Raw genomic sequence first — 15,789 nt, forward strand, 5'->3', positions numbered from 1 at the left:
TTCTGGGGTCCCTTCCAACCCTGATATTCTATGATTCTATGATAATGGGGGTTTGTGGTTAAAACAAGTGCAAAACCACCACCAAAAACCGTCAGAAAAGGAGAAAATGGAGGAGCTGTAAATATGTACAGTTATGTTAGCAGCATAATGGGGAAAGGAGATGCTAAGGTAGTAGATGAACAGGAAAAAAACTCTGAAAAACCTGAAAAAAAAAAGGTCAATGCATTTGCACTGGAAATCAGGGACTTGTTTTCTTAGTGCCTTCTGAAGGAAAAGTTATCAGTAAGATGTTATCATTCATATTCAATTGGAAAACCTGAGTTTATTTTGATAAAACTTTATTACATAGGAAACTAGAAGTAAAAATGTAAATGTTATGGACGTTAAAGGAAATGTTAGCAGAACACAACTTTTGCTAGAAATGCAGTTAGCCTCTATGCTTAATTAATCCTGGTATATGGTGAAGTTACATTGGAATCCTTTTCCTTATAATTACTCAAAAATAATTAAAAGAACAAGCCCCCGATGTACGCAGAAATCTAAAGCTGATTGTCTAGAATGAAATAATCTGACTAGCCTTCCATTAAAAATTTATCTGAGAACAATTTCCATAATAGCAGCAAAGATATTTTCCATTAAATGCCTTGTACATTTATGGCACTGGATGAATAAAATGTCCTAAGAGTCTGAAAAAAGCAAGCATCGTTTAGCTCTCACATACAAACAATAAATCTGAACTCGAACACAGCAAAACAAGTTGAATTCATAAAATTTTCTACAAATAAGTCATGGAAAAAAGCCTACTGTGATACAAAGGAAGTAACAGGATTATACATGAAAACCTATCCTGTTCACCTAAAATCAGTCAAACTCAAATCAGTTTTAAAACCATTTTCTTCAATATAATTTAGACAGAATGAATTTGACACTGCCATAAATTCCATGTTGACTATTAATCACAAGGTGACAGTTGTGTTATCAGTTATTCAACAGGTAAAGTTTATTCCTGATTTTCAATAAGCAAGTGAATTTGACCCATATGAGCTAGCTACCAGTAAGCTTTGGGGATTTTCAACAGTCTTCCTCAGACTGGTACCTCCATTAGCTTTTAAAATGGTGAAACAAACACAAGACTGAACATTTTAACAATACTTATTTTCTGTACTAGTGAATTCATTTTACAGCACAATTTGCCTAAACTACTCACATGAACTGGCAATACCAGAACAGAATCATAAATGTATAAAATCCACTTACCTTCACAAAATGGAAGTTCATGATTCCACGTGACCCTTGTTCCATCAATCACACACTGACTAGTATCATGTCCAACTAATCTGAACCTAAACAAGAACACTTTTTAAAAGGCAAAATTTCTTAACAAATTACTCAACTTCTGAACCATCAGCTCAGATATTTGCAGTATACTTCTGTTCTGCCAGCAGGTGGTGACACTGAATTTCAGGTGATTCCATTCTCATTATAAAACAAGAGTTCTTGTTTTGCTAAGTATTCTGATCAAAGCCAGAAAATAGGAAGTGAGAAAAGTGACTCCAGCTAACAGAAGGATTGACATCTGAGTTTTACATATTAGAGATACCCAGTTCACCACTGCTGATTCTCTGAAAATTACCAAAGCAATGCCAAAGATACTGTAGGAAGAGGAAAATAATTGGCTACCAAATTCAGAACTAACACTCAGTGTAAGAGCTCAGTGCATTCTGTTTTTCTTTGTTTGATGCTTGACCCTATATCCCAAACATCTAGAAAGAGGCAGATGAAGTTATTAATACAAATAACAAAATTCTGCCCTATGTATTTAATTATACCATTATAAATTTCAGAGTAGCAGCTGTGTTTGTCTGTATCTGTAAAAAGAAAGGAGTACTTGTGGCACCTTAGAGACTAACACATTTATTTGAGCATAAGCCTTCATGAGCTACAGCTCATTTCATCAGATGCATACAGTGGAAAATACAGTGCGGAGATTTATATACATAGAGAACACGAAACAATGGGTGTTACCATACAGACTGTAACAAGAGTGATTAGGAAAGGTGAGCAGGAGAGTTGGGGGCGGGGGAGGAGAAGAGAGAAGAGAACCTTTAGTACTGATAATCAAGGTGGGCCATTTCCAGCAGTTTACAAGAACAGTAGGAGGGGAAACAAACAAGGGGAAATGGTTTTACTTTGTGTAATGACCCATCCACTCCCAGTCTTTATTCAAGCATAAGTTAATTGTATCCAGTTTGCAAATTAATTCCAATTCAGCAGTCTCTTGTTAGAGTCAGTTTTTGAAGTTTTTTTGTGCCAGCAATGCCCCTCTGCCATGTACATTGGCCAGACTGGATAGTCTCTATGTAAAAGAACAAATGGACACAAATCAGACGTCAAGAATTATAACATTCAAATACCAGTCGGAGAACACTTCAATCTCTGGTCACTCAATTACAGACCTAAAAGTGGCAATTCAACAAAAAAACTTCAAAAACAGACTCCAGCGAGAGACTGCTGAATTGGAATTAATTTGCAAACTGGATACAATTAACTTAGGCTTGAATAAAGACTGGGAGTGGATGGGTCATTACACAAAGTAAAACGATTTCCCCTTGTTTGTTTCCCCTCCTACTGTTCTTGTCAACTGCTGGAAATGGCCCACTTTGATCACTACAAAAGGTTCCTTCCCCGCCCGCCCCCACCACTCTTCTGTGGATAATAGCTCACCTTACCTGATCACTCTCCTTACAGTCTGTATGCCAACACCCATTGTTTCATGTTCTCTGTGTATATAAAGTCTCCTCACTATATTTTCCACTGCATGCATCCGATGAAGTGAGCTGTAGCTCACGAAAGCTTATGCTCAAATAAATTGGTTAGTCTCTAAGGTGCCACAAGTCCTCCTTTTCTTTTTACAATTATAGATGTGTAACAAAATATAAACACCAAAAATAATCTTTGAGAAATGTTTATAAATGCAAACAGCTTTTTGGGGGGACCTATTTAAAAAAAGCCATTCCAAGATTTGAAAGCAAATCTTTTCATATTTGAATACAAGGTACTAAAAAGGGAAGGTTCACACAGTGGAAACTCTGACCCAACCTTCTTTGCATTGAACATGCAGAACAGCTAAAAAGTTACAGCTATTTCAGGAACTTCATACTCCAGAATGCCCCGCTGAAGGTTTGTCATAATTTGCTATCTAGTCAGTACAAAGGGTCTACAACAGAGGAAGGAGAAAAGTTAAAAAAAAAAAATCTCACTTTGACATCCTTACCCTTTGTCACAAGAAAATGTAATGTTTGAACCAAACAGGAGATCTGTGATATGAATCTTGCCATTAGCTAGGTCTCCTGGATGTCCACATGATTTTCCTAAAGAGAGGATATAACGGGAATTAGATTTTTTTTTTGGTATGTTCTGTTAGAAAAAAAAGATAACTAAAGGGAAATAATAAGTAACCCACATTTTGGCATATGACTAATGTAAAGCTAAGTGTTACATTAATTTAAAAAGCCTAAGACAAGACAAAGGCCCTCAAATGGTGATGAATTTACGTATTGTTGCGTTATGAGTGGAATGGATAGGACCCGTGCCCTTCTAGTGACATATCCCTATTGGTTATAAGCTATCACATTGCCAAGCTACAAATTACTAGGAACCCAAATCAAGTGAATTATACAGAAGATAATACAACAAGATGCCAAAAATTGTGGCCGACTTGAAGAACCCTATCCTGCAAGATGCACTTTTACTTTCCAGAAGGATGTGAGAGCTGAAGAATTATACCCAACGTTTCCTTTCTCAAGGAAAGCATAACCCTCCACACAGCACTCCCAGCCCACAGAGAAAGAAAAACAATTTAAGTGATATCACCGTCACAGCAATGCAAATCAGTATCACTAAGTCATGGGCTTGGCACGCTTTTGTCAATAACGACATGCAATGTCTGCATTAGTCTCGTCTCCATGTGCAGTCCTGGCCCTATTGAATGGAAGTGTTGCCACTGACTTCAAGTAGGCCAGAATTTCATCTTCTGTGTTAGAGTTTTACATTTGAATCTTTATGAGAGCTTTATGCTCCACCTAAAAAATCCAAACAATTCTGTCTGAAAAACAGTGTCCCTTTCAAGCTCCAAATCAAATGTTACAAAATCCTCATTCCAGTCCAGAAGAGCCTTTAACCTGTTAGTGTTTTCTGAACTCTAGAGTGTGTGGAAGGGTTGCAGAGGGAAGAGAGGAGAAAAACCTTACTTCGACAAAACTCTTCGGGTTCTGACCACACCAATTGTCTTTTGCAAAGAAGAGTGGACTGGGCTTTATAGACTTTTTGGTAACCTGGGTGGCAGTTATAGCTCACTGTGCTCTCAGATGGAAAGTGTGTCAATGTCTTAAACTCATCCAGCAGCTCAGCAAAGCTTAGCGTTGGTGGGGCACCACAACTACCTATGGGAAAAAAAGAAACATTTTAACTTTTGGGAAAAACCCCTAAACTCTTTAGTTTATATTTGTTTGTAACTAAGCCTTAATTGACACAAAGGCTGGGGTTTTCAAAAGAACCTAGGAAAGTTTCAATGGGTTTTGGGCATAAAACTTCCTTAGGCCCTTTTGAAATCCCAACTTGAGATCTTAAAACAAGGAGTACAAAGAGCAGCTTGCACTACCAATCTGTGAGGCACAAGGTAAGAAAAACATAAAATACTGTGTGTTTAGATACTTATTTTAAAAGAAAATCCTAAATCCACAGAACAAGCATGACTAGTTAAGCAGTGGTAAGATCATAGAATATCAGGGTTGGAAGGGACCTCAGGAGGTCATTCTAGTCCAAACCCCTGCTCAAAGCAGGACCTATCCCCAATTTTTGGCCCAGATCCCTAAATAGCCCCCTCAAGGATTGAACTCACAACCCTGGGTTTAGCAGGCCAATGCTCAAACCACTGAGCTATCCCTCCCCCCAGACTCGAGCAGAGCTGCTGTGTAACCATCTAGACAATTTGACAAGGGCACTTTGAAATTCATCTCAGAGCTCCAATTAGCTTAATCAAATATCCATTGGACCCTGTAAATTAAAAAAAAAAAGAGCAAAAGTGGAGAGGAGGAAGAAACAGGAATGGAAGAATAGAAATATAGATACCTATTTTCCACCTGAAGAGGAAACTGGCATCAAATAAACTGAAAATCTGCAAGCGGACTCTGGGATGGCTGTCAGCACAACAAACTAGGAATGTAACACCCTAACCCTTGTTGGACTAGATGACCTCCCCAGGTCTCTTCCAACCCTAATCTTCTATGAAAAGATAGAGACTGTTTAACAGACTTCTAGGAATTCGGCAATCCCTGTAACCTATTTCCTTGTGGGCAAGGTGGACGCACTGTTCCCAGCACCGCTTTGACGCTGGTTTGCTGGAGGGGTTGGTCACTTTTACACCCCCGGCAGGAGCGTGCACCGCAGTGCAAGCCCCCGGGCAGAGGGTGTACGGCCCGGTCGTTACGACCCCTGGCCCGTTCCGGTCCATCCCGCTCGAACGATCACCGCCCGCCACCAGCCGGTTCTCCTCCCGCCCCAAGTCACGGTTTCGGGGGGCGGGACCAGCCTGGCGCGGGACAGGCACGGCTCGGAAACCAGCGAGCCCCGCCGCGACTCACTGCGAGCCCCGGCCAGGGGCAGCAGGAGCAGGAGCAGCGCCAGGAGCCCCCGGGCGCCGGGCCGGCAGCGCGGAGCCGAGACCATGGCAGCTTCGGGGCACTGGCGGGGCGAAGGCTGCGGAGCGCCTGCAGCAGCCCCGGGTCCGGGCTAAGGGGGCGGGGCCATGCGGGAAAGGGGCGGAGCCTCCGCCGGGCGGGGCGGGGCTGGTGTCTCTGCTGGGCACCCACGTGCTGTCCGGGCAGCAGGTGCGGGGGGAGGCCTGCGCTTGGCCGGGGTCACGGGTTCGCCCCCGGGGTCCTCGCCCTGCCTGCGGCGTGGGAGCTCGCGCAATCCCCGCCACCCCCGGGCTCGGAGCAGCTGCGGGGCGTGCGCGCATCGGGGGCAGTGTCAGTGAGGTGCCCAGCCGGCCGCGGGTTTCCCGCCCCTCCGTGCCCCCCCGCGGAGCGCAGCAGCCCCCCAGTCTCCGCAGCCGGGGGGTCTCCCTGCCGCCCCCACGCGGGGCCTCGCCCTGCAAAGACAAACCTCTGTCGGGGCTGGTTCCAGCTTCTCTCCACCCCGACCCAGTGCCGCTGCCCGCGACCCGTGCTCGAGCCAAGGGAGCGTCCAAGGGGGAGTAGGAATAAAGCCGCGTGAGGTGGGGCGGGTTGCGTTCCAGCAGGGAGCAGCACAACCGAGTGGGATCCGGGTCTTTCCTGGAGTCACTTGCGGGATACAGCGCTCGACAAACAGTCTCGGATCAGTTCAGTGGAAGGAAGTGGTTGCCTAGGGATGTAAAAAACACCCCCCTCCCCCTCGCTCTGGGGAATTCAGCCTGCAGGTTATGCCAGTCCTGAGCTCAGGGGAGAGGAGAGGGGGGTCTGACTTGGCTCTAGCAAACCATCTGAGCCCTGATGTGTTCCCCCCAGAATGGCATCAACTTTTCTGGGGTGAAAGTAGTGTTACCAATCCTTTGCCCAGGCCATCATATCTTGTTTTGAAGAAGCTGCTTCTGCATCACTGCAAACTGTTGGCACCCACAGGGAAACTCTTGCAGTGGCTAAACCTGTTGGCCACCACCAATGGCAACCTAATAATTTAGTTGGAAGATCATCAGACTGTTGGGGTTACTCAGGGGACTGCAAAAGGGTGCCGGGAGGGACTATGACAGCATATCACCACTAGTGAGGCCTCTTTCAAGCCATCACCGGTATTCGCTGTGGCCAGGTATTGCACCCTCCTATAGCAGGAGCTTTTTCCTCATCCTCTCACTCCAGGGACCTTTCCACTCCAGGAACCCCAACCTCCTCTTCATGACTGAGCTTTCTGACCAAGTCACCATGTGTTCCCCCCCCTTCTGAGTTGGCAAACTCCCTCATGAGAGATGGTCTCAGGCAGTCTGACCACTCACTGCCCGGCTGGTACCACTTCCTCAGGAGCTATTAGGGGCGCCTAGGCCCACCCTCTACTCCAGGGCCTGGCTCAGGGGCCCGCTCATCAGTGGCCAACGTTTGACCTACTCCATACCTTGTTGGTTTTCCGCTGGACCTTACTTGTCTCCCCCCCTTCTCTGGGCTCACCAAGCCACACATCCTTCTCCCCCAGAATAACCATAACCTATTAGCATCTAGTTCCTCAAGACACCCTCCTTCCAACCCCTTCTGTTGCTAGCTTCCTGGTTTATATGGACCCAGGCTGTTCCTACACAGTTGAGCTTGATCTACTTAAATCCCAGTCTCCTCCAGGTGCAGGCTGGGCAGTTAACTGGCCCAATTAGCCATATTAACCCCTCCAGGCCTTCTGTGAGGGTGACCACAGCTGAAAATATTTATTGAAATGACTACTTTCCCTTTTGTTTCTGGGGAATCCAAGTTAGTTGACACCAGTAATGAGCCCCTGGGACAAGAAAGGGTCATGAGTGATAGTTAACAAAGAAGTTGAATACAAGTGTGTTTTCCTCTGCGTGTTTTCCCCAGGCTCTGGGTATCCTTCCTAGGGTAAAGCAGGCCCTTAACCCACCCACCTATTCCTCATCCCAAACAATGGGCCAATACCTGAAATCATTCCTCAATCCTTAAATTAGGCAAGAGTTGTTGACTTTGATGGCTGTTTACTTAGTACATATCCAGTCCTTATTTAAAGACTGCATGATTCACCCCGAAGATCTTTACCTATTTTTCCATTTTTAATGACTCTGTGCAAAATAAATATAAACGTTGTCACGAAAAGTGAAGACAATGGTATTTTATAACAACCAAACAGACTAGGTGCTTGACAGAAGACTGAAGCCTGGTCTACACTACAAAGTTAGGTCAACATAGGCCATGTTAGGTCGATTTAATAATGAGTCTACACTACCAAGTCCCTTTTGCTGACCTAAGTGACCTGTAACGTCGACTTCTGTACTCCACCTTTGTGAGAGGCATTGCGCTTGATTAGACATCCATGCGTCTACATGGGGATAATTTAAACACTGTGTTTTGTAATTCAAATGAATTGGCCTCCAGGAGGTGTCCCACAGTGCTCCGCTGTGACCGCTCTGGAGAGTACTTTCAACTCCACTGCACGTCAGCCGGGTACACAGGAAACAGCCACTTCCCCGTTAAAGCCCCGGGAACTTTAGAATTTTCATTTTCTGTTTGATCAGCGTGGAGAGCTCACCATCACAGCTGATCGTGGAGACTCAAGGCCACAAACACGCTCCAGCATGGAGTACACAGGAGATGCTGGATCTTACTGCTGTGTGGGGAGAAGACATAGGCGCCGGCTTCCTTTGGGCCTGGTGGGTGCTCAACTCCCTGCTCTGCCCCAGGCCCTGCCCCCGTCTGTCCCCTTCCCCCAAGCCCTCACCCCCGTCCTGCCTCTTTCTGCCCCCACTCCGCCTCTTCCCGCCCACTCTCCAGAGTGCGCCCTGTCGCAGCTCCTCCCCCTTCCTCCCTGCACATTGCAAAACAGCTGATTGTGGCAGAGAGTAGGCGCTGGGAGGGAGGGGGAGGGGTTGATCGGCAGGGCTGCCGGTGAGCGGGAGGCACTGGATGCCGGTGGGTGCTAAGCACCCACTAATATTTTTCTGTGGGTGCTCCAGCCCAGCAGCACCCACACAGTTGATGCCTATGGGAGAAGAGTCTCTGCAGGCAGAGCTCTGATCCAGCAGAAGAAATGCTGACCTCTACGCCAGGACTGCGCGGGCCATAGGGGAGAAGGTCTACATCAGAGATATGCAGCAATGCCGCGTGAAAATAAAGGAGCTTTAGCAAGTGTACCAGAAGACAAGGGAGGCGAACAGTCGTTCTGGTTCTGCCCCACAGACATGCTGCTTTTATAGGGAGCTGCATGCGATTCTCGGCAGCAACCCCACCACTACCTCAAATCGCTCTGTGGCTACCTCCCAGGAGCCCCGGGGTGACCTCGAGCAACAACGAGGAGGACATTGTTGAGGAGGAGGAGGAGAAGGAGGAGGAGGCGAGGCAGGCAAGCGGAGGATCCATTCTTCCCAACATCCAAGAACTGTTTTTAACCCGGGAGCCCATCCCTTCACAGGACCAATTGCCGGAGCTGCATGATGCCGGGGAAGGCACCTCTGGGGCGTACACATTTCCAGTCAAACCGTCGGGGTTACGTGCGATTATTTTTAATGTTTAATTTGAACAAAAAGGTTGGTGTAGTGGGTATCGGTGGCCACTCCAGCTGTGCAGAGGGTGCTCTCTGAAAAAGACTCATTATGTGCAGGGGGATGGCCCTGGAATCCTCCATGGAGATCTCTAGGAAGTTTTCATGGAGGTACTCTGCAATCCTTTGCAGAAGGTTTATGGGAAGGGCTGCTTTGTTTCATCCACCATGTTAGGACACTTTCCCATGCCACTCCAGTATTAACTTGTCTGGCAGCATTGCAGCACACAGCATTGCAGCATAAGGACCAGGTTTGTACCCAGATGCTTGCAGCATCTACTCCCTTTCCACCTCTGTTACCCTCAGGAGAGTGATCTCGCACATGGCCACCTTGGGGAAACGGGGGAAGTTTTCAATGCTAGCCCTTAAGCTGCAAACAATTCAACAAGTAATTCACCCCTGTTTGGTGAAATCTGGGACACACAACCACATTTTCCTGAGTGTGCCATGGTTGTGGTTGGAAGAGATCTCCGTGTATTGCAGGGGTGGGAAACTATGGCCCACCGGCCGCATGTGGCCTGCCAGACCTTTTAATCTGATCCTGGAGCTCCCACTGGGGAGCGGGGTTGGGGGCTTGCCCTGGTCTGGCACACCAGCTGGGGAGCAGGGCCAGGGGCTTGCCCTACTCTGCGTGACTGCCAGGAAGCAGCCAGCATGTCCCCGCTCCAGCTCCTATGCGTAGGGGCAGCCAGGGGGCTCTGCACACTGCCCGCCCCACCCTGCCCCCGCAACTCCCATTGGCCAGGAACTGCAGCCAATGGGAGCTGAGGGGGAAGCGCCTGTGGATGGGGCAGTGCGCAGAGCTACCAGGCTGCACCTCCGCGTAGGAGCCTGGGGGAGGACATGCTGCTGCTTCTGGGAGCTGCTTGAGGTAAGCACCATCCAGAGCCTGCACCCCTGAGCCCCGCCCCCCCTATGCCCGTTCCCTAGGCCTGATCCCCCTCCTGCCTTCTGAACCCCTCGATCCCAGCCTGGAGCACCATCCTGCACTCCAAACCCCTCATCCCCAACCTCACCCCAGAGCCCGCAACCCCAGCCAGAGCCCTAACCCCCCCCCACCGCAACCCCCTATCCCAGCCCTGATCCCCCTCCTGCATCCTGAACTAGTTATTTCTGGCCCCACCCCAGAGACCACACCCCCAACTGGAGCCCTCACCCCCTCCCACACTGCTACCCCCAATTTTGTGACCATTCATGGTCCACCATACAATTTGCACACCCAGATGTGGCCCTCAGGCCAAAACGTTTGCCCACCCCGGTGTATTGAAACCAGCATTTAAAAAGGGGGTGGCTGGCTTCCTGTTTGTCTCCCTTCTCCCCGATCCCAGTGCCGCTTTTGTAAAAATCAAACAATTTGGGGGGCTTTACATGGCCTTACTCACTGTGCAGAACAATGTGATGCCACGCAAGCAGCCCTGCTGGAAGACATAGAATGGAGCAATTTGCAGTTGCTGGCAACAGTCACGCATCACCTTCACACGGAGCTCTTCAATGTGCTTTTCTTATTGCCCTGGTGTCTGGCAGCTCAAAATTAGTTGCCGGGCGATCTGCCTTAACCCCCCACCCCGCCAGAAACTTTTCTTTCTTTGTTTCACAGATATAATGGAACACACAGCACGCAGCAGTAACAATGGGGATATTGCTTTAATTGAGGTCTAACCTAGTAAACAAACAATGCCAGCGACCTTTTAAATGTCCAAAGGCACATTCTACCACCATTCTGCACTTGCTCAGCCTATGGCTGAACCGGTCCTTACTGCTGTCCAGGCTGCCTGCGTATGACTTCATGAGCATGGGAGCAAGGGGTAGGCTGGGTCTCCCAGGATCACGATTGGCATTTCAACATCACCAATGGTTATTTTGCAGTCTGGAAAAAAAGATCCTGCTTGCAGCTTTCTGAACAGACCGGAGTTCCAAAGATGCCTGCGTCATGCACCTTTCCCGACCATCCTGCACTGATGTTGGTGAAATGGTCCCTGTGATCCACCAGCGCTTGCAACACCATTGAGAAGTATCCCTTTCAGTTTGTGTACTCTTTGGAAAGGTGGTCTGGTGCCAAGATAGGTATATGCGTTCTGTCTATAGCCCCACCACAGTTAGGGAACTCCATTGTGGCAAAACCATCCATTATGTCCTGCATGTTGCCCAGAGTCACTAACCTTAGCAGAAGTCTGTTGATTGCCCAGCAAACTTGGATCACAACAGATCCCATATTAGATTTACTCACTCCCTGACCGGTAGCAGTCTGGGGCTTCAGGGCTGGGGAAAGCTCTTCACACAGTTCCTGGAAAGTGGCCTTACTCATTCAGAAGTTCTACAGCCACTCCTCATCATCCCATAGCTGCATAATGATGCGGTCCTACCAGTCAGTGCTTGTTTCCTGGGCCCAGAAGAGGCACTCAACCGTGTCAAGGTGATGTGTGACTGTCACCAGCAACTGCAAATTGCTCTGCTCTGTGTCTTCCAGCAGGGGTGCTTGTGTGGCATCACATTGTTCCACGTGGCAACTCCTGTATCGGCTGTGTGAATACTGCAGGATAAGGCGCGAGGTGTTTGTAATGTTCACAACAGTGTACAGCTGAGTGTGCTATGGCATCTGCGCGGGTAACCCAGGCTTTCAGAAAAAAGGCACGAAAAAGGCTTGGTTTGTTTGCCGTTGATTTCAGGGAGGGAGGTAAGTGCATCATGGGAGGCTAACGCCAAGTTCCCATAAGCACCTGCACCAATGTTTTGCTCCCAGGAGGCATTGCAAGCCCAACCCAAAATTCCACTTTACTCCATGCACAGTCCGTGTGTCGATGCAAGCCCTGCGAGTGAAGATGCACTCCGCCGACACAGTGAGCAGAGTGGGGATATGCAAGCTTGACTTGCTTAAATTGGAGGCTGGATGTCGACTTACATAAAATTGATTTAACTTTATAGTGTAGTCACGGCCTAAGAGAGGCATAGAATATCAGGATTGGAAGGGACCTCAGGAGGTCATCTAATCCAACCCCCCTGCTCAAAGCAGGACCAATCCCCCAATTTTTGCCCCAGATCCCTAAATGGCCCCCTCAAGGATTGAACTCACAATCCTGGGTTTAGCAGGCCAAAACTCAAACCACTGAGCTATCCCTCCCCCCACAGACTGAGTTTACAATCTCAGGTTCTGTTCCTGTAAACTGTTGTCTGCTGCCAGGGTCATGAGCCTTCACAAACCTCCACTGATTTCACTGGCGCACCGTAGAGGTGCAGGACTATGCTCACACAGCACAGCTTGTGGGCGTGAAGCCCAAATTCTTATTTACAATACAAAATAGATAATGAAGATAACGGTCTAGTCTCCTCCTTTCAGTGGAACGGAGTAGCCAGATCACAGCAATGGCCATGTGATCTAAGAGGATGTCGACCAGTATTTATCAAACTGTGACCAGACTCATTTTCTCCTTAACAGACTGTTTTATTGATTTCTAAGTTACAGAGGGAGCTGGCAGTGATTCATATTTAGGTTGCCTAACATGTGCCAATATGTATAAAAATTCTTGTGAACTTCTTTGGGAAATTCTAACACCTCCATTGCTTACAGCAGACCTTTGAGTTGTGACAAGAAGAAAGCCCTCAGATCACAGGAGTGCCTTTTCCTTTCAGCTTTGAAATTCCATTCAGGTCTGGCTGAGCTATCAAGTGTTAGAAGTTACCATTTCCCTTTTCTCACGCACAGCTCCAGGAAAAATGCTGGCAGCCTGCCAAAATAATAATTGAACCAGACACTGCACTGGGGACTGCAAGAGGGCAGGGGAGAAGAGAGAACCAGGGCACGGTCTACACAACCATCCTCCTGTTGTCAGCTGGCGTGCATGTGTGCTCGGTACTCCGTCCTGGCTCTGCGCAGGTATCCGGCTCAGCAGGCCTTGATAGAACTGCCCAGAAAAATCACAGATTTGGTTCAGTGGCAAAGGCGCCCGACCAGGTTTATTGTCAATGAGGCACGGTCCTAGCACCCGGCAGATGCCACAGGGATACTAACACAGGTATGTCCGTCACTGCGGAATCAGCTCAGTCAGCAGTGGGACCTTCTGCTGCCCCCTAGGCTGGACAAAGATGCCGTTCCTATAACTCCTCCTTCATACATTGACACAAACAAGTTACATATTACACTCCTGATGTGTAACCAACGTGTTACTGACCCTGCACCTCGTACCTGCTGGTTTGAACAAAACATCTCTAGCTATTGTCCTGTCATCCTGCCCTTATCAGTGTGTCCCCATCTTCAGGGAGTATGTTTATGCCATAAATCTATGTTGGGGTATACGTGGGCAAGCCCTCTGGAATGTGTTTACACGAATACCTAGTGCCTAGTACTTCTTAGGAGTGGCTGTGGTTTAGCAATGCCAGCCCAATTTTGCCAGGTTCACGCCAAAGAACCTGTAACAGGGCCTGACTTTTGCTCAGAGTATGGCTTTTGCTGACTTTGATTCTGGCCTCAGGCCTTATACCAGATCCTGGGCTCCAGGCTCTCTCTTACTACTCCACCTCCCAGAACCACGGGGCAGGAGCAGCAGCTGTCCATGGGGAAGATGGTGGAGGAGAGTCGGGGAACTGAGCCATGCTCCCCCCATCCCAGTGTAACTCCAGTGGCTCATGCCCTATTTGGAGATAACAACCTTCCACTGCCGGGTGTTAATGTAGTGAGTTCTGTAGCTCAAGTGGTAGCAGTCTGTGAAGCCATGTCGCGGGGTGAGAACTCAGAGGGTGTGTGTGTTATATAATAAAATACCTTATATTTAAAAACAATACACTCGGACACTTCAGACAATAAGTGCGATGTTCATATGGGTTTTGGTTGGAAAGTCAAGCAGCTAAAAGTTAGGACATAGCAGAGGGAAGGCTGCTCATGCACAACAGCAGAGCTCAGAGAACAACCCACGCAGCCTCACACCCAGTCCTGGGCTGCATCCACGACATGCACCACGGCAACCCTGGCATCGAGTGCAGTGGGAAGAGTAATCCTAGAATAGTAGAAACCTTGGCTCAGTTTGTCTCTGGGTCTCATGGGAAGGGCTCTGAACAGTGATAACCCTGAGGCTTTCATGTTGTTTCACTTTCTCTGTTCACTGGGCCAAAGCAAGATCTCATTGTGGGAAGCCATCTATAGGGCAGAGGTTAGGGTGCTTCCCTGGGATGCTAGCAGTCCTGCTTCAAGTCTCCTGTCTGCCAGCTAGGGCAGCAGGCTTTGAACAGGGAGCTGCTGTGGCTTGCCTGTTGAAGCTGTTCCACTTTAATTAACTATTAATTAGGCCAAAGCAAGAGTCAAAAGCAAGAAGCCCGCTGTAGCACGGTGGCTGGGCTAAGTACCGGGATGGTAAAGACCCTGGCTCAGTTCTTCTCTGGACCTTCTGAGATAGGATCTGAACACTGACAGTCCTGAGGCTTTCCTCATCATGCTGTTCCACTTTCATTATCTGTTAATTAGGCCAAAGCAAGACTCAAGCCTAAGCAGCTCTTTATAGTGCAGTAGTTACAGCCCGTGTCTGGGGCGTTGGCCTACATGGTTCAAGTCCCTGCTCGACCAGCAAAGGTGTTTCATTTGAACAGGGATTTCCCTTAGCCTTGCCTGTTGGTGCTGTTCTCCTTGACTTAACTAGGAATTGGGGCAGGCCAAGGGCTTGGATCACTGTACAGTCCAGCGGTTGGGTGCTTGCTTAGGAAGTGGGAGATCCTTGGATTTCCTTGTTTGAATGCTCCCTCTGCCCCTTTAGAAGGGGTTTGAATACCTCAAAGTCTAGCACTTAGCACATTCACTTAAGATGTAGAACTCTGCTTAAATCCCTTCTCAGCAAACAGAAGGCAGATAGAACCAAACTCTCCGATAGTTTAGGACAGGGAACTTTGGTCTGCGGGGCTGTTAACCTGGCACCATTCAGTAACACTGAATTCAGATTACAATTTTAAAGTGAAAATTTAAGGCTCCCCCCTTGAGATATCACATCATTTCCTTGATAATAACAAAACTGAAGCTAGATCCATAATGGAAACATCTAGTGAGTAAACAGCGTCCAGCCACACTCATTCAGGCCACAGGAAATACTCTGTTCATGTTATAGACATACAAAATGTGAACAAGTTTATAGGAAAATATGCCAGAGGTATTTAAGAAATACAGTGACTAGTGTGAACATGGCCAAATACAAAATGATTGGGAATAGTACTGCTGTGTCTCTGTTCTGCCGTAAAGCTTTAGTGACCTTGGTTTTGAGTCAATACTGTTATCTCGTTTGACCTGAGCAGTTAGTCAAAATTTGGGGTCGTGTAGGTTGTTCCAAGTGGGAAGAGAAATGGATGATGGAAATCTGGTACCTTTGGTGCAATCTTGTTTATTTACAAAGAATGTACAAAGTCCTGTTTCCTTCAACACAGGAGGAAGCAAACTGTGCGTGCCTTTCCTTTCTCACAGAACCAAACCTATCTCAGCGAGCAGAGTACCCTCCAAACCCCCCATTTTCTAGGCTTTTCTCAGGGTTG

At 47.7% G+C, this 15,789-nt stretch overlaps 1 protein-coding gene across 1 annotated transcript in view; it reads right to left on the reverse strand.

Annotated features, from left to right (window-relative positions):
• LOC140901502 (complement receptor type 1) overlaps positions 1 to 5,751 on the reverse strand; it is a 168,762-nt gene extending 163,011 nt beyond the window's left edge. The window contains exons 1-4 of the mRNA XM_078849847.1: positions 5,643 to 5,751; positions 4,251 to 4,442; positions 3,275 to 3,371; positions 1,258 to 1,343 (exon numbers count right to left, since the gene is read on the reverse strand). Of these exons, the coding sequence (XP_078705973.1) occupies positions 1,258 to 1,343; positions 3,275 to 3,371; positions 4,251 to 4,442; positions 5,643 to 5,727 (460 nt within the window). The 5' untranslated portion in view covers positions 5,728 to 5,751. The remainder of the gene's footprint in view (positions 1 to 1,257; positions 1,344 to 3,274; positions 3,372 to 4,250; positions 4,443 to 5,642) is intronic.
• Between the last annotated feature and the right edge of the window lie 10,038 nt (positions 5,752 to 15,789).

This window comes from Lepidochelys kempii, chromosome 21, assembly GCF_965140285.1.
Source record: "Lepidochelys kempii isolate rLepKem1 chromosome 21, rLepKem1.hap1, whole genome shotgun sequence".
Lineage (NCBI taxonomy): Eukaryota > Metazoa > Chordata > Testudines > Cheloniidae > Lepidochelys > Lepidochelys kempii.